This window comes from Gymnodraco acuticeps, unplaced genomic scaffold, assembly GCF_902827175.1.
Source record: "Gymnodraco acuticeps unplaced genomic scaffold, fGymAcu1.1, whole genome shotgun sequence".
Taxonomy (NCBI): Eukaryota; Metazoa; Chordata; class Actinopteri; order Perciformes; family Bathydraconidae; genus Gymnodraco; species Gymnodraco acuticeps.
In genome coordinates, this window is record NW_022990014.1 from 981,766 (window position 1) to 1,000,986 (window position 19,221).

Here is a 19,221-nt window from a genome sequence, read left to right on the forward strand (position 1 = left end):
GGAGAAGACTAGGGGCCATGCATCTAGAATTACCTTTGAATTCAAAATTGGTGCTGAGTAGTAATTGTACTGCCAGTGCGCAGCTGAGACTACTGAACTGACTAATAACGCACCATTGACTTATACGTCATGTTTTATCAGGTGTTTGACTTAACATAAAAGATCACACAAGTTCTATTTTTATATTGAATGATTGTGGTCACTCAGCAGTAGAGGAACCTTTAGAATATTTGAATTAATTTCCTTGCCCCATATTTTAAATACGGCTTATTTTAATGCATTTCAAGGAGACTATTAAAGGTCGAGATACACTTTTTGTTATATTCCATGGAATGCTCTTAACATCCCGATAGCAATGAATATCTGAAGTGCTTTGACAACAAATCCATAAAAAAATGTCATCTGTGGAAGACTAGTAGCGCTGTAAAAAGCGAGACCAATCATTTTAGCCGGCCCGGCTAAAGTAACTGGATGGCCTACCTGCCTGTCAGCCTTCCATCTGTGCACAAATGTATCTCGTGCCCTCATTGGTCATGTGCGCGTTCGTGTGTGTTGGAGGAGGGGCTCTGTAAGGAAGTTGCAGATTTTCTCCGGTTGTGTATTTTCTAATTCTAGCGATCTCAAGCTGGTTTATCCGAAATTACCTACCCCACCTTTAAGTCAAAAATTACTACTGTTACATAATGCACACTATGTGTCAGCAGCTCTTTGTGCCTTAAACCATTCATAGCATGATGCTTGATCTATAAGCATACTTTTGATATAGATATCTTCATCTTAATCCAACATTATTATAATTTGGTCCAAATGTTGGAGGTTGAAGCATAGAATTTCATAATGGTCTATTTTAATATCTCCAATAACATTTGAACAATGCTGGAATGATTAATAGTGCAATCGAATACTCACGGGTCAATAACTTGTCTTGCTTTGCTCATATTTTTCAAATTGTCCAACATATTATATGAAACAAATAGCCTACTATTCAGTTACAGACGCAACTCTCAAATGATTGAACATTGCCCAGAAACTCAATGTCATAATACCCGGCTGATGTCTGTCTGTTTTGTTTTCCAGGAATATTCACTTATTTAGCACACATGTGTTTCCTGGAAGCATGAATAAATAGTGTTATTTTGATCGGCCCCCGTCAGGGTACCGACTGTCATAGGGAGGGCTCCAGTGAGGGAGGACATGGGGTTTGTCCAGCAGCACTTAGATGCATGACTCCAGGCACCCCTGCTCCTCTTGGGGTTTGCTGCCATTCTCCATGATTTCATCAGCGTCAAAGCAGATGCCATATTCGAGTTTCTCCTCCGTAGCCCTCTGCTGTCTGGAGACTTTGAGTCTGCTGAGGGCTTCGACTGACCAGCCGCTGGGGAAATCTCAAATATTGATTGCTGGATTTGAATTCCACCCTTATCTCTTCACGTCATTAATTGAATCTGAGTGGTGAGAGTTGTGTGGTTTTATGCCAGAGACATTAGCTGAAATTGAACCAGCCAAGCCAAAAACCTTCCAGCATTTTGAGCACAATATGTACTGTGTTATAAGATGTGTCATTTCCTTGACTCCATGTTACTTACAGTGGAGGAAATAAGTATTTGATCCCTTGCAGATTTAGTAAGTTTGCCCACTTTTCCCACAGTTAAATACAAATCAATTTTTATCTTTTATATAATGTCAATTTCTGGATTTTCTTTTTGATATTCTCTATCTCATCAGTAAAATAAACCTACCATTACAATTATAGACTGGTCATTTATTTGTAAGTGGTTAAAATCACAAAATCGGCAAGGGATCAAATACTTATTTCCTACACTGTATATAACAATATTTTCTCTTCATAAAACAGTGTTACCAACATAATTGTAATGGCCTTAATTCTGAGTTTGAACAGATACAAACGGTACCAATCATTTAGATGCTCTTTACCATCTATGTAGCACCTGGCTCTGGGATCCCACCTACACGGTTCAGTGTATGTGTATCTTCTCTTCTCTTTATGCAGAGATTGTGATGAGTGTTACTGAAGCTGACAGTAGCCGGCCAGCCCACGCGTACCTGACACCACAGCCTACGTGTCACAGTGAGAGGGCACAGTCTCGACTATGCCAAGATCATCAGAGCATAAATACAGAAATACCCACAACAATACATGCACTGTACAGCTGTGTGAATCTAAGAGATAAGCTGTATCATCTGAAAAATAATAGCACCAAAAATGAAGCCACAGTTATTGCAAAAGCTGTTTTTGCCTGTTTAATAATTAATGTTTATTACCATGTCCAAATATTCTCTTCATTATAAAGCAATTGGAAAGTGTATTTATATAGCACCTTTTAACACGAGGTAATTTAAAGTGCTTCAAAGGCATTTAGATAAGGTGCGACAGAAACACATCATGAGATTACAATAATTTACGAAACAATCTTTAAAGCCAGAAGAATACAAATATAACAATGCATAGTGTATTCCTATTCCTCAGGAAAACATTTGCTCAGAGAAATGAGATAAAAGGCTGGCACAGAGCTTTGTTTCCCTGCGCGTTAAACACTTAGTCATGGTTCTTAATTGCTAATCAATTGTTGACCCTCCTCTGACCATGAACACCATGGTGCTGGGTAGCCAAACTGAATATTAATGTGGTTCACCCTTCACAATTGATCTTCTTTGGAGTAACTGACTTGCGCCGCTATTTCTCGTCAAAAGTTTCCTGGCAGTTTATTAAGACAATATTAGGCACATCAGTTCAGCACAAGAAATGTCACTAATTCAGGACTTAATGAACAACAGCAGACAATGGCTGGTTTTGACCTAGTGTCTAATTTGTGGGGGGGTTCTGTGTTGGCTAATGTACCCGAATAAAAATGATATGGTCGTAAAATAGTATCTACTCAAACTCTGTGTGAAGCCATAGTCCCGTTCGTTGCTGATGGCATATACTCATTTTGTACAATAACATTTTTTTTTTTAAGGTAAAAAGTATATAATAATAACGCTAACACTGGAAATAAATAATTGTTTATCCCAGTTTTATTGGTGCTGTGTCGACTGCAAATGGGTCCTTTTATTGTTTCAAATAAAAAATGCGAGTGAGAATGAGGCAAATGTGTTTATCCTATCTCTCTTCCCTCAACAGCTATTGTTAATGTGCCATTGAGCAAAGCACTTAACCTGAAATAACTCCTCTAAAGCTTCAAACCACAATAGGCTGCACTGTGCTGGCCAGCCACCAGGTGTGGATGTGTTTGAGATGAATGTGGAGCTGGGTACTGCTGAAAAGGCCATGCTTGCTCAGCAAAACCCTTGTTTAGTTAAGAAGTCCTATTGGACTATCCAGTTGTAGAGAGTAGGTAGTATTCAAGTGAGAAGCTACAGTATCTCTCTTCACTACAGTATTGTGTTGAACATGCTTGTGACTGTAATCCTTGTCTCCATATGTATATAAGATATACTGCAGCGTGGAAATGTGCATCGTTACAGCAGAAGTGACAGATAAAAGGCAACAAAATTAAAAGAGAAACTTATTCATTGTAAAGACAAGCACATGTTGGTTAAAAAAAGTACACATCCATGGTTAAAAATAAGCATTTTAAAAGTAAATAGTCTGGATTATTCTTTACTATTTAGACTGTATGCTAACATTTGTGAAGCAGCATATATGGTACCTTTTGAATATGAGGAAAAACATTCTAGTAAAATGACATGAGATCTTTTTTTTCCCTTGATTCACCAGCAGACTATTCACCTTTGTATATACCAGCTGTGATTGTTACGTGAACGTGTCTGCTTTGAACTGCCACTGTGTGACTTCCCAACCGACAGGCTAAAATAATTAACACATGGAAATGGAGACAGAAAAGGTCAGCCTGTCATGTTCTGTACAGTAGCATAGCACTCAGAGCAGCCCTCTACAGACTAGTGCCTCCTGTCAGACCAATCAGGCATCCACTTATGATTGACATGTGCAATTAGAATTGTTCCTTTTGGCAGCAAAATTGCCAGTTTCATGCACAAGAGCTTTGATGGGTTGCAAACCAAGCCCTATGGGTTCCAATAATGATACATAGTGAGAGATGGGCTCCCTCTGTGACTGGCTGAAGAAGACACGGAGTGGCTCTGCTGGAGATAAAGGAGTGTTTATTCTTCTGCATGAGGGCTAAGCAGCTCATTTGCAACTTGTGCATATCACTCAGGGTAGCCTCACTGATAAATTACAGATTTGTTTACGAGACGACATCCAACAAATCATTTGAAAAATCTCTTTGTTCTGAATTAATTACCTTTCTTTGATAATGGAAATTAAATGCAATGCTTCACTGAAACTAAGATATTGTAAGAGTTTAATTACTTATTTCATCGCACATGATCTACCAAAGTTCTTTCAACAGTTGAGCATATTTTTTCAGTCCCTTTATGCAGTTTCTGATTTTACAAGAATTCATGATAATGTAACCCGTTTCATGCATTTCTTTTAGCAGTTCCATGGTATTTCTGCACAAAGTCTTCAACTTGTAACAATTCTTAAAAATACTCACATTCAGAAGCAATTTTACAAGCCCAGGTCACACACCCTGAAGCTCAACAAACCCAGTAACATTTGTGTTATTCATATTTCCCCCAAAAGACCTCTTCCAAGGCCAGTCCAGAGTATGGGTTATCCGTGAAATGTTCAAAAAAACGATGAGTCTTCTCCCCACCTCCTTAAAACTAAACAATGCATTTTTACTGGATAACATGTTTTAGCTTTCTCTGATTTGAATGGTTTCAAAAAAGTCAGTCGTGAATATGGAATACTTCTCCCAGTTGATGTGCTCTGGAGCTGGGTGTTAACCGAGCACCTCTTTGTCTTTACGTTTTTGTAAAGCCTTTCATAAATATGTATGTGTAACATATGCATTGATGACGTCTATTGGTCCTCTGCACCAATTTATCCCTAGCCTCTAGAATCTTTCTTATATTATTTTAATTATATGGATGTTACTGTATACATGTACTAATGAATGGGCCTTGAGCAGTGACTATTAAATGCTATTGGGGGTATATATGTTTATGTAATATGACGTTGAAAAATCCTTTCAGCAAATGAAGTTCTAGTCCCTATAGTCCCTTGAACCGATTAGTTTATTTTGATTACACTGTAAGATTCATGATACATCAGTATGTTTGCTCTTAAATTAACGTATTCTTTTCTTAGTTTTTACCTTTTTTAAATAATGAGGTTACATAAATGATACTGCATTTTTTCGGATTGTTTATTACTTTTGTGTCTTTGCTATATTATTAATGCTATTTTCTGACCGGTGAGACAAATGCTTTAAGTGAGATCTAGGTGACCATCAGTCAAGTCGATCTCTGCAGTCCTTTGTTATAAATAATTGGATGATTGAGGCAGCTCCTATGTGTGAATTGAAGTCCTGTGATGCGGACCATATACTTATTAACACGAAGAACCTGAAACGTTGAAGTTAGATTAATACATTAGCAGTAAGCGAGGTGTCGTTCCAGTCGTTAAAAGATTCTCCCTACACCCTGGACATGTTTTAACATTTCCATTCAACACTAAATGAGTTGAAAGTCCATCCTTCAATTGCATTTCTGTGAACTGTATTCCTTTCTGCCAGAGTGTTCACAAAAATCCCTATTGGGACTGATTTCCACTGGATTTATTGAGGCTGCAGCTTTCATGAACGAAGGTGAACAAATTGTCTGCTTACTCCTGAGTTTTGCAGTAATTACACAGCCTCATTGTATTGACTCTTAAATTGTGCTCTACTCTCCCGGTTTGAACCTTAAGCTGTGTCTAAATACTGTATGGATTTTGTCTTGAGACACACATTGTGATATTTCCATCTAAAAAATCATCTTGCTATTTATACTCAAATGCTTAATATGCAAAACTGTGCAAAACGAACATTTTCTAAAGTTCAAACTATTGACTTTTAACCCACAAACTATGATTAAATACCAGTTTTAGGTGTTGATTGCAGCCTGATATATATATATGCTTATGATTACTATGTTTGTACACAAATATCTCTTTAAACGGTGTTCTGCTTGGACCAGGTTACCTTGCCATAGTTGCCTTGCCACAGTTTCCTCACCACGGGTTGTTTCATGACAGAGTGTAATTACTCAACTGAAAAAAGGGAATTGTGGTGGAAAACCAACCCTTTGTATCCTCCTTAGTTATGGCTGGTCACAGTTCAGGAGTCTTTGCAGTAATTAATTCTGCTGCTCACTTCCCATGAGGGCCCTATTCACACCTATACTGTACCTCTGTTAGTTGCTTCATCATTTCTGTAGTCTGTGGTCTGCTTATAATGGAAAACCAAATTTCCCTTTTTCTCTAGATTATAATAGGAGTGCATTGTTTATAGATTTATCAAATTGAGACTTCTACTGACATCTCTGACATCCAGGAGAGCATCCATCAGGAGGTTTCTGTAAGAGCAAGCAGACAGAAAGCCTTTGTGTAATGAACTCTCTGCTAGGTGGAAGTATTATAATGTCCCCCTGTCCAGCATTTCAGCATCATTATCCTCTCTTTGCAGCACTGAAGCCATTTTTTTGGACCGACTTCTTAATTACTAAGATGTGTTGAGGATGTATGTAAGCTTTCCTGATAATTTTAGTCTCTGACATTTCAATACATTCGCCATTGTATGTATAATATAACCCGTTAAATTAGATTAAGTTGTCTGTTTCAACTCAATACATTATTCACTGAATTATACTAAGCTCATCCATAATGAAGTTATTCAATGTAATCACTCCAAAACAGAGCTGAGAATTATATCAACTACACTTGCCATATTAACAATAAATCTACCTTAATTGCGTCTGTTATATTCACACAATATTTCCGCAGACAAATTGTATTGGGCAAAAAAAATATATAAAGATGATTATTTCTAATATGCACATTTGCTTTGGGTGAAATTAGTTTTGAAGCTGTCATTGACTATTTTCATTACTAACAGCGGGTCTCTGAGACACAAATCATGCTTGATGCTTTGTTTTTATTTATGTAAAGAACTAATCACTGCAGTCTTTCATTTAGTCTCAATAATTACTTTGACCAACTTCACAAGTCCTGCATATTGTATATGCTACTAAAAGAAAAAATACATATCCTCTTAGGATAGCAGGGAATATGTGTGAGAGTAACACTAATTTAATCAGATCCCCAGAGGATATCTTACAGTTAATACACACTGGTGCCTTTCATGAAACGTACTAATGAACAGTAATTAATTGTGATAAGAATAGACAGAGCAATTCTTTAACAAGCATGTTGAATGTGATAATCAGAAGCCGTTTGAGGCTGAAAAGATGTATGCAGGAGTGGAATCTAGCATTTCTCCTGTGGAAAATGTGACCTTTACCCTGCTTTGTTGCAGCTAAAAATACATGTCTCAATCACGTAATAACATTATGAAACAACATCCTGTGCTCTGCTACCTTGCAGATGAGACACATTTTTCACATTTTACTTTCTGCTGGTTTCACAAAATGGACAGCTCTTGATAGCTAACCAGATGTGATTTAGGGTAGCGTCATTTCTCTGCTGCTGCAATTTGTAATTTTACCTGCATTGCAGAGCACTAATAACCACTTAAAATCCATTACAGCTGTGTCAGTGCCATTCTGATAAGTGACTAATGCGAATTGCTCAGAGAGGCAGAATGACTAAGTGGATAGTTGGTCATTTAAACTACTGTGAATTGCTGTACAGATTTAGGCCATGATGATTGAGATTTACAAAGCTGGCAGTTACTGTAAAATGCAGAGTCAAAACACTAGTGTTAACAAGGTTCAAGGTATCAATAGCGTTTATTGAGACAACCCACGCACTCATTATTTTTAATTATTCCCACCTATTCATTTTGTTTTATTGCAGGCTTTCTAACACCGTCGCACTCTTTTTCACTAAGCATTCAACTCAGGGAATTATCAACACAACCCTCCAAAGTATTTTAGAAAATATCCTTTTTTATTTTGCGGCCAGAGACATTATCATTTCGATTTCGTCTCTCAGCTCTCATCAACCCTGGTCCAGATCCCGAGCAGGCAGCTGTTCTTTCCGATAAACACACCATACAGGATAAGCCTAGCACCAAGCAGCAGGCAAAAAAGAGTTGGTGACTGTCGGGTCAACATGGCCTTTCACTTCATGTTCCCATCAGGAGTTAGCAGAGACTAAAACCAAACAAAGGATAATTGAATATAAGAATCTGTGTGGGACTTTTTGTCCATAACCAGGCTTCAAAGAAATACTAATGTCTTCTCAAATGTGTTAATCAGCGACAGTTTGATGTTCGGCTTATCAACCTAATGAAGTAATACTATGTCAAAGCTTTCCGCACTCTCCAAGTAGCCAATACACCAATACTATTTGAATCTCTTCTGCCCAGTCTAATATTTCTCTTTGCAGTTAAATGTGCAGGGTCTTAAATCCTATTTATATTTTAATCTTAGTCCTGGAACCCAAGGACTATCATTATGGATGGCAGATGGTCAGAAATGGTATCATCTCTTCCCAATTTGTGGTGAGTTAAAGAGGCCATGAGGTAAACAACAGGTGTTGCTTGAAAACCAGAATGCAGAACAGCAGCAAACCTTACACATAAACTCAATTGTGGAATAGTTTTAAGATATACTTCATCTGACAGCCTTTTGCCTGCAGCATATAGAGCAATGTTCCAGTGCAGATTCTGAGGACAGGAAGTCTTTCAACAACATATTATATCCTTTCTATTGAGGTGCACAAATGTCTTTTGGGGTTACAGGTGAAATAGGGACAATACAGACCTCATGCACTGCAAACACAGAACGTATTGCTTTCCAGAAATATACATGAGGAAGGCTCACATTGCGATGTCAAAAGTAAACCCACCAAGCTGAAAAATGAAACCAACATCAGAAGCTGTAATTGATTTACTTTTTTTGGTGACAGCACTGCAATCAAGCAGCCTTCTATCTTGTAATCAGACACAGTTTGTCATTTTGCTGCATTTGAATGTCCATCAGTGGAGGTTCCCAGTGCCAGCCATCTCTATGTATGCCATGTACAGTATAATATTTACACCAACACGTTACACATGAAAGAAAATATGGCATTAACACTTTTTTGTTTTCCTTTTAACCCAGAATTCTTCCTGGAGCTACTGGAAAACACGGAGAGGTCCCTGAATGAGATGTTTGTGAGGACTTATGGCAAGCCTTACATGCAGAACTCAGAGGTCTTTGAGAACCTGTTTGCAGAGCTGAAGCGCTATTACACAGGAGGGAATGTTAACCTGGAGGAAATGCTTAATGACTTTTGGTCGCGGCTACTGGAGCGTATGTTCACGCTGCTCAACTCCCAGTACGTCATCACTGAGGACTATCTGGAGTGTATCAGTAAGTACACCGACCAGCTCAAGCCCTTTGGAGACGTGCCCAGGAAACTCAAGGCTCAGGTTACCCGGGCATTCATCGCTGCACGCACATTTGTCCAAGGGCTCTCTGTTGGCCGGGAGGTGGCCCAGAGAGTGTCTAAGGTAACAGCGCTCACCACTTAGTAGAATTTAACTGGATAATAAAACACCCAGTCAACTGCCTGCTTCTGTAATTTACCATTCTTAAACAAAACCATGTTTTATTTGATTGCACTTTCTGATTCTGTTTGAATATATTCAGAATTTGGCCTAAGTGGAAATCAAGATTTGCACAAGGTATCTTTTGGCAATTCTACCTTGGCAGCAAGCACATATTTCCCTCTGGTTTCCAACTGAAAACAACTTCCTCCCAGATACCTTTCTGACAAATGTGTGCTCTTTTTGTGCATGTCTTCAGCAAGCTTATAACTTAAGGCAGCTTGTTCAGGTGCTGTCTTGAAAACAATTGCCGAAAGGTCCGTGGATTGCTCAGGAGAAATGCCCACGCAATGAAAAAGTAGAGACAATAAATGTTGTGCCATAGATGTGTATTGCTCTATTTCTTAACATTTGTTCACCCAGTGTACAAAAGCCATTAATCATGCTCTAGCCTTGGTATTCTGTTTGATGCGATGTAATCTTATTCCAGATTTTGCAGTGTATCATACTGCTCTGGGACTATGTGTAGTTTTGATCATGTACAAAGTAAGATTAAAGGAAAAGCAAGAGGCTAAGGCAGGGCTTTAGTCACACTTAACAACAACAGGGCTGTTTCTACACGCCATCTTATGGGGTGAGAGGAGCACTCTGACAAGGCAAATCCCCAACCACCCTGGTGTCTTTCACTCCTCTATTGATATCAGTATCAGTGGATTATCAAATATTTATTGATCTGCTGTACAGTATATACTCAGAAGGCAATGAAAGTATAATAACACTCAATCATCATAAACAGAAAGGAAGACACTAAGGAGAAGACGAAGAAATCCAGAATGTGTTTTCTTGCTCCACCATGGTGCACTCGTTGAACTTTAAACTAATCCCTTCACTATGTGTATCAGTTCCCCCCCCCTCACCAGTAGTAGCGGTGCTCATTTCGAAGCTGCCACGGAGGATGTGTTGTTAGTATGCGTCTACTGAGTTACACTCTGCGTTTCTCACAAGCCAGCATCTCCCAGCCTCACCTCTTGACATTTCAGTGGGACCTGAGATCCAGGTCATGTGTCTGGGACCGCAGCCCTTTGATCCCCAGGGTATAAACTCATCCTGAGAGATTGGGTGTAAGCATAATGGAATAAGACACGCTGATAGAGATTTCTGAGGCACAGCGCCTCTTAAGATGTGACATCCACGCTTATTGCTGCCCTGATGTATTGAATTAAAGAAGATGATGTAGGACTTTATTGCTTTTCACAGCTTAAGAAACACAGAACCCGGCGGAGCTTTGAGGAAGCAGAAAGTCATGTTTGGAGTCTGCCTCTCACAAACAAAGCTCATAGTGATCCCATATAATTACCCATACAGCAACAGTACATCTGCTTCAAGTTTTATAATCAACTGTATGGCTATTGATACTTAGAACATATGGCTATTGATACTTAGAACAACTTTTTTTTACTGAATGCACTCACTGTAGTAGACTTATGTCTATGTAGTAAATTATGTTAAAACATCGTGCAGTCTTTGTCATTAGAGTCACAGTGACCGTTAATGGGCTGCATCAACTCTGTGATATTGAAATATTATATTTCTCAGTATGTTTCCAGTGTACATTACCACGGGAGGGACCCTTTATTCTTTCAGTCACTTGATTGCATTTCTCTTTACAAAAATGTGTTTGTCGATTAATACAATCACTTCTATTCCAGAATCAGAATCGGCTTTAGTCGGTTACACATATGAGGAATTGGCTTTGGTATACTGTATGTCGTGCATGCATACAGACACAGAATGAAGAATATGTGGTAAAATGAAATAAAATAAAATAAAAATAGTACTGTTATAACAGCTATTCTAAAAAAAAACTATTTTAAGACTATTATAACACTTTTAAAATATTTACACAACACAATTATGTGAGAAACTGGGTACAGTCAAATATAATAAAATATGACAAATACTAAATACTGTATTTAAAGTGGAGAGCTGTGCTGACTAAAAAAGGTAGTGAGCAGACATTTTTTGCAGGATTTACAATTTTTAAAAGAACAATTTCTCTTCATACTTCTACTACTACCAATACAAATGTAAATTCTAATAATAATAATTAATACTTTAATATCTCCTAATGACCTCTACTGTGTATTAGCTGAGAACAGCACCGTGTGAATTTGTTGAGGCTGCCCTACACCTGTCTGAGGTGTGATAGGTGTTGGCAGGAGCATTTTTAGAAGTTGGTATGTGACAAGTCACACCAGCTGTCTACGAGGTGATGTGTGAGCGTTTTCTGTTAGACACGGCGGAGTGTTTGAGTCTCCTTCTACTGTTTGGAGCAAACATAAAATCCTCAAACCAACTTTTATATGAGGTAGTGCTCCAGGAACATCGAACACCAACACAGATCCCCAACATCATGTCATTTCCCTAATTCCTATTTTATCTTAAGATCCTATTATTGTTTTTTTCCCTACTTTTTCCATGCAAAATATCGTACGACTACAGCTGAGACAAAATGCAAGGGAGTGGACCCTTGTCACAGTAGATTTAGATTTTATTTTTGAGATTGTATCATTACTTGTTCCTAAAGCTTGGATGATTATATGAAGCTTAGCGCAAGTTCAATGAGGAAGACCAATATCCTCTGGTGTTACACTTCATTTCAATACTCTCTCCTCTCCCAATAAGTGATCGGGGGCGTTACTCCCCAGCTAGCCAATCATCGCACCCACTAACCCCTTTAAATCTGCTCTTCCCTCTCTGTCAGTCGTAATTTCAGGCGTCAACGCACAACCCTCCTCCACCCCTTCGCCTCCTGTCTCCTAATACAGGGCCAAGCTAAAAACCTTCCCCCTTCAGACCAGACCGAACCACTTATCACCACCACCAGTGTATAGATCGGAGCGGTTTTCCCCTCCTGAATGATCATCCTGCAAACCGGGGCCTAATCGCCAAACATCATTTCATTCACTTGTAGTAATCCGTCAATCACTATTCCCTCATATCAGGCGTCCCGGTAATAAACATGTATTTCATACATCACGTCTCTCCTGATTGAAGTATTTTTATCGTTTTGTCCCGTTCTGCAACCGCCACAGATACTCGATGGTAGTTTTTTTTTGTCAGAGAATAGTATTTATTAATTGCTCTCTGGAAATGGGGAGTATTCAACAAATATGCAGCATTACCCACCTTAGTTTGATATAATAAGGAATATAGCAGTAGATGTAATCTATACATAAGAGCTTGATTTGAAAGATAGATAGATACCTGTTGCTTTTTCTATGATTTTATTGTAGGCTACATGTTATCTCCAATCAGTTATGTGTCACGTTTTGTTTAGACTCCACAACTGTAGGCTATATTTAATTGTTTGCTAAATCATTTACAGTCTAATTCTGCAGAATGGAAGACAAGCATGATGACAGTAGGTATACTTTAATACAATGACATTAAATAGTCTGGGCTACTTTTAGACCAGTCTATTTAAAACATTATCAATGGTGGCTTTTCACTAATAATCATTAGAGAGCCGGCCAACGTATGATTCTATAGTTGCTTGGCAACAACAACACAACAACTCTGTAGGTGGATCTGCTTTAAAGTTACTAACGTCAGCCTTGCATCGCTGTGTGATCAGGTTAATCAGAATCAGAATACCTTTATTAGTCCCACAGAGGGGAAACCTATTACATTTACCATTGAATAGGTTTCAAGGCATGGAAATGACCTTTCCTATCATGCTGTGATAATGCTTTTCATAAGTTAACTAAACGTCTGGCTGAAGATAATAAAGCTTTGATGATTTGTAGGCAAATGGAGGACAAGGCCTTAAGAATTTCTCTTTTTCAGGGTCTTTACATTAGATGTATTTAGCAGTAGCCTTTGTTTAAAGCAAGTTAAGCTGACTTAGAGTGTCTTCAGTACTGCAAACCTGTTTTAAAAAACTAAAGTTTTGTTTTTCAAAGATGAGTGAGTGCATGGCATGTCTGTGTTAGTCTGGGAAGGTGGGTTTTCAGTCTGAAAGATGCTTTATAAGATGCCTGTTGGTGCTTCATGGAAGACAATCAAAAATCCATTAGCTGCAACCCTTTAATTTCAAACCTTTTGACAGTGCTCCAGAGTGCAAGCATTTGCGTTTGCAGGATAAGAATGTTGAGTGCCGCCTGCTCTTAAGAAATTATCTAATTAAATCAGCCTCACAAGGTCACACAGTCCAGTTTGCATTTCTGGTATTTGATATCTGAAATGTCACCATGCTGGCTTACACGTAGCAAAACAGACAATCACTGAGAAGATGTTGCAGTTTGTTCGCACAGAGTCTAGACATGAGGACTGAATCTAAATCAGCGACCCCCGCTGTTCACCAGAGTCATACCAGTTGAGTACATATTTGATTTACAAAAATACATACAAATGCTTGGTTTGAATAAGCACCAGATTAAGATGGACTTTTTATTAATCCCTCGTGGGGAAATTGTTTCTCTGCATTTGACCCATCCTAATGTTAGGAGCAGTGTGCTGCCATTTTGAACGGCACCCGGGGAGCAGTGTGGGGAACGGTGCCTTGCTCAGGTACACCTCGGTAGCACTTGGTCTTGCCGGGATTTTAACTGGTGACCTTCCAGTTGCCAAGCCAAGTCCCTATCGACTTCGCCACCACCGCCCGAACCATACGTTCAATGTGCCACATTAAGCTGCACATAAACTCCAATTTGTACTCTGGTGGTGTAATATAAAAAGGAAACTTAATTTAAGTTAAACATAGCAACAGTAAAAAATAAACACTCAATTAGTGCCGCAACCGATTGTCAAACTGACTGATTATGTTGTTTTCCACTTTCTACAAATTCATTATGAATTCAATAGTCGCTAATTAATACATTTAAATTCCACCCACTAAAATAATCCTGTGGTTTTGATTGAAATCTTTTGAATGTGTCTCCACAATCATATTTATGGCTTTAGAACTGAGCACATCTTAAAGTGGAGCTTCTAAACTCATCATAAGCAAGGCATCTGCTTTAGTATTGATCATATGTCAAGACATACATTATTTAGTTTCAGCATTTCTAAATCAATTTCTGTAACAGTCCTGTTTTAGAGGTCTTGAATATCTGTGATGGATGTTTTCGGCTACACAGTCTTCCACTACGGCTCTCTCCATTACCAAACACTTCATTATTTATTCATTAATCCAGCTCTACAACACAATGGTCAATTTAATGTTATTTGGGCTGGTGAAGGCATATTGCTGGTAAAGGCTTCTTTTCCATTGATGGTGGAGAGGTTTTATGTGAAAACACACTGCAGAAATAATGTCAGCTTATCATGGCTAATCTTTTCTAAATATTTCATTTCATTTTTTTCATTTTCAGTCTTTATTTCGAACAGATTAAAAAAATAACAAATGTGAAAAACAGAATACCGTATTGTTATAATACAGTATTTATCCACATTCATGGTAATATTTGTATATTCAACAAAAAAACTAAAAAAGTCTTCATATTAATAATAATAATAATAAATCATATGTGTCCAAAATATCTGCTATTTATTTGTTGGAGCGTTGTATTTCCTGATGAGTGTGATGACTGATGAAACCTTTCTGCCCTCTTCAAGCTGCACCTGTCAAACAATAATATCAATTTCCTTTATGGAAATAAACTGATAAAGATGAATGAAATGTATGAAAGCTAGTTTTACTGATGAGTGGGCAAATACATATTTGCATTATGTAATATTTTACATTTAAATGCGGGGTTAAATTATCTGACAATGATAACATACACACACACTGTGATTGACAGTGCTCACAAAGACGTTTAAAAGCCTTGTCTCGGCTCTTATGGCATTTCTGAACATGCTCGCTCTTATTATATCTTTGACTGAAGAGACAATATAAATCTAATCACTGGTATTACACATTTACTGCTCACTTTGAACATGCCAATAACCCTCAACTGTGATGCGTTCAGCAAAATTGCCTGAAAAGAACATGGAAGCATGATGGAATTAATGTATTACTAAATGACAAAGTGTAATTTTTGTGTGTGTTTTTGGTGCTAATGCCAGCTGTCTCACTCTGTTCCTGCAGGTAAGCAGCACTCCAGTATGTATTCGGGCTCTGACCAAGATGCTGTACTGCCCCTTTTGTCAGGGCATGCCGACAGTTAAACCCTGTAAGAACTACTGCCTGAATGTCATGAAGGGCTGCCTGGCCAATCAGGCTGATCTGGATCCAGAGTGGAATCTGTACATCGGTAAGTCTCTCCAAGCGTCGCTCCAACCGTTTCTCACCTCACTGCTGCTGTTATTTCCCATTAGACCCATTAAATGTTTGTTTGTGTTTATGCTTTGGTGTTGGCTCTGCAGTCTGCACTATAGTTAAATGGCTCTAATGGATGTGGTGGATTTGGGGAAAAAACATCATGTTGGCACTCTCAATAATGAAAGCATTTCTGTTTTACACATAGGTGTTAAGGCACTTTAAGGCTGGTGTTTCATTGTCATAAAGAAGGGAATGTATTACATTAAGTGTATTTAAATACCACTAAATGTATAGCACTGAAAGATTAATTTAGCACTTCAGTTTCCCTGATCTGGCATGTTACATTTCGCAGTTAGCTATTGATTGAAGAATAACAATTAGTTTGCCTTTCATTTCTTTCATTAGGTTGGATATTCAACTATAAGCTCAATGTTTGTGACTACATTAAAGCATTTAACAATGTTTTAAATGGTTTGATATTATAAATGAAATGTTAAAATATGATTCAGGTCAAAATGTTTATCTTGTAAGTCTGCAGGATAACAGAACCAGGAGTGTTATGTTGTCAAGTTTGACTTTCTATTTTAGGAGAGGTTACAGCTGGTGCTGTGTTGTTATCACGTTTTGACAACATCATTTCCATTGACACACATCGGGGCCTTGGATAAAAAGCTGCTTTATTAGTCATTCTTCTATCAGCGTTTGAAAAGATTTTATTCATGGGATTCTGCTCTCCTGCTGGGCTAAATGAGGACTTGTTATAGGGCAGAAGTTCACAGCGCTGAGTGTCAAGTTTTGTGAGGAGAAGTTCAATGGAAACTTGTTCAGCTCAGAGACGAACAGTGCAAACACGAATGCGATTTTATTTTATTTATATATTTATTCAATATTTCATAGAATGTCTAACATAGATGACACATGTTGTCATTTAGATAGAAACATCCTATGGTTGATCTAAAGTGGTGAAAATGAGAACGTAAAACATTTCAATCCCACCACTGCAACTTTTTGAATAAATTAACATACCACCAAAGCATGTTTTAGCAATTAGATGTTTCTCTATTCACAAAACATCAATGTTGTAATGTGTTTTTTAATCATCGTGGATGTTTACAAAAATGTATCCAATCAAACATGATATTGGGCAACGAGCTAATCCCTCCCATCACATAAAACCAAGTGAAGCTTGTTGGTTTATGAGCAGAGCAATATAATGGGGCATAGAAGACTGGTTAAGATCTTATTTATTAATTACTTCTCATCCTCCAACTCCTGATCCATAATTGCTAGTTGAGGATTCTCCCAAAGCGAATGCTCGCATATCAAGCTCACTTATCAAATCCCTGAGAGATTTGATCACATCTCTCTTGAAAGTATTCCCCCGCACACTACTCAGTCACTGGAAAACATGTCACAAACAATAACAGAAAGGAAATGGACTGTAAATGTGTTTCCCTGGGACCTAAGGCTGAGACTTAAGACTCACAGCAACAGATACCTCCCAATCGATCCACTGTGTGATACCCAACAAATCCCTACTTACATGTACACATCCAGCAGATTCTAAGCATTGGATGATTTGACCTTAATGTTTACTCTCCTCTCCTGTTAGCTAATGTTTGGTCCTTGTGTTTGTGATGTTGTTGTATTTTGGCCTGCTTAATGTTCCATACTCCTCACCAGCGAATCATTATCTTTGGCACTCGGCCATTTTACAGTGCGCATGTAGTGTAGAACCGGCTTGTGCAGGCTCGTGACCTTGGAGCAGCTGGACAAAGTTTTGTTGCGCCATTGGGACTATATGGACCAGCGAACCAAAACAATGAGCGGATCAAAGAGGACTAAAGCTGCAGGGTGGAGGCTTGGATTAGCAGCATTACCAACATGTTCACATTACAGAGTCATTAGAATCAGTTTTATTATCAAAATTCCTAATGGAGCTTTACATATATATTTGATGTGGACTCTGAAGAAAAAATTGCAATGACCATGTACAACAGACATGTGTAAAAAGAGCAATTGCATCAAAATAAAACCCTTTTTTTCTCTCAACAATAACTTGTTGAATACCTATCTAAGCATATTTCTATTTTTTGTTAGGAATGAATTAGGTTAAGGAGCTTTGTTTGTTACGCAATGAACGGAAAACACCATCCAAGGTTTCTGAAAAATGATTTCTTAAGCTATACATCGCATGATGAGAGGAAATAAAGGGACATTTTTGAGAAAATGTTTGGCAACAGATCTGTTAAAAAGATCCAAAGCGTCCAGGTGTCTCTACGTGTTTAACAAGAACAGTGCAGAGGAGCTCAGTGTGGGAGGAGAAGGAACAGGTTGTTAGGTCACTTTCTTCTATAAGGTTGTGTAGTGAATTATTAGCACACAGTAATAGAGTGGTGCAGTGACGCCTGCAATCATAAAACTAATCGATAGATTTATGATCGATAGATTTATGATTAGAAAATTATAAAAGTAGGGTAGACATGTGGATATTATCCGGCTGAACAAAACGTGCATTTATCTAACAGGTTCGTAACGCCAATTTGTGGGGGAAACTTCTGAAGCAATAGGAGTCAGGACTCAGAGAGACACGAGGAGAGCTGGAACTTTGATGGCACACTGATGGTTTATTATGAGCTTCGTCCAAAGAATTCACAAGACATGTCACGGGCCACGGTTTGACCACACGGTTGAGATGCCACAATCAATTCTGAAGAACCCTCCTGTAGTTCCAGGTTTTAACTAGTTCAGAGTGTAATAATCAACGTTCTTCAATAGATAGACTAAACAGCTGAGGACACTGAATCACATTTGTTGTCGCTTATGGCTCGGGGTCATCTACACCCCGAGAAGGATGTGTTCCAGGTGTCCCACAACAATAACTATCTCTGACAGAGAGTTGCCCGGTCACAAACTGGCAACATCAACAATATGCTAGGGCAGCCCCTCCTTAAGGGAGATAACGGCTGTTGGTCAGCTGCGTCAGAGGGTGAAGGAGAACATGCAGGACAAATTATTCCCCAACAGTTTTCCACAGACCTTATTTCGAGCTGTTTTCCAAAATTCTTGAGAAATCCCATTGCTTTTTTGTCGAGGGAACCCATGCGCAGCTTACTTCCGGGTTTTAGGATGCGTCACTGCACCACTCTATTAACTATTAACAACCACTCAAAACCTGAAATAGCCTGTAAGCAGCTTTGTGCGAGCATTTGCTGCTTTTGATCATTAATTATTCAAAAGACACAACACAGATAAATTGATAATGAAAATAATTGACCTAAAAGCATATTCTCATAATAAAAAAATAATAAAAATTGACAAGTAAACCTGTTATATAAAACTTTCCCAAAATAATTTACTGCAGATGCT

At 38.3% G+C, this 19,221-nt stretch overlaps 1 protein-coding gene across 2 annotated transcripts in view; it reads left to right on the plus strand.

Moving 5' to 3' along the window:
• The window catches only part of LOC117544416 (glypican-6-like), an 84,008-nt gene that overhangs the window by 18,694 nt on the left and 46,093 nt on the right, over positions 1-19,221 (plus strand). For both annotated transcript variants that reach the window (XM_034213420.1, XM_034213421.1), the window contains exons 3-4: positions 9,157-9,548; positions 15,679-15,844. In XM_034213420.1, coding sequence (XP_034069311.1) covers positions 9,157-9,548; positions 15,679-15,844 — 558 coding nt within the window. The remainder of the gene's footprint in view (positions 1-9,156; positions 9,549-15,678; positions 15,845-19,221) is intronic.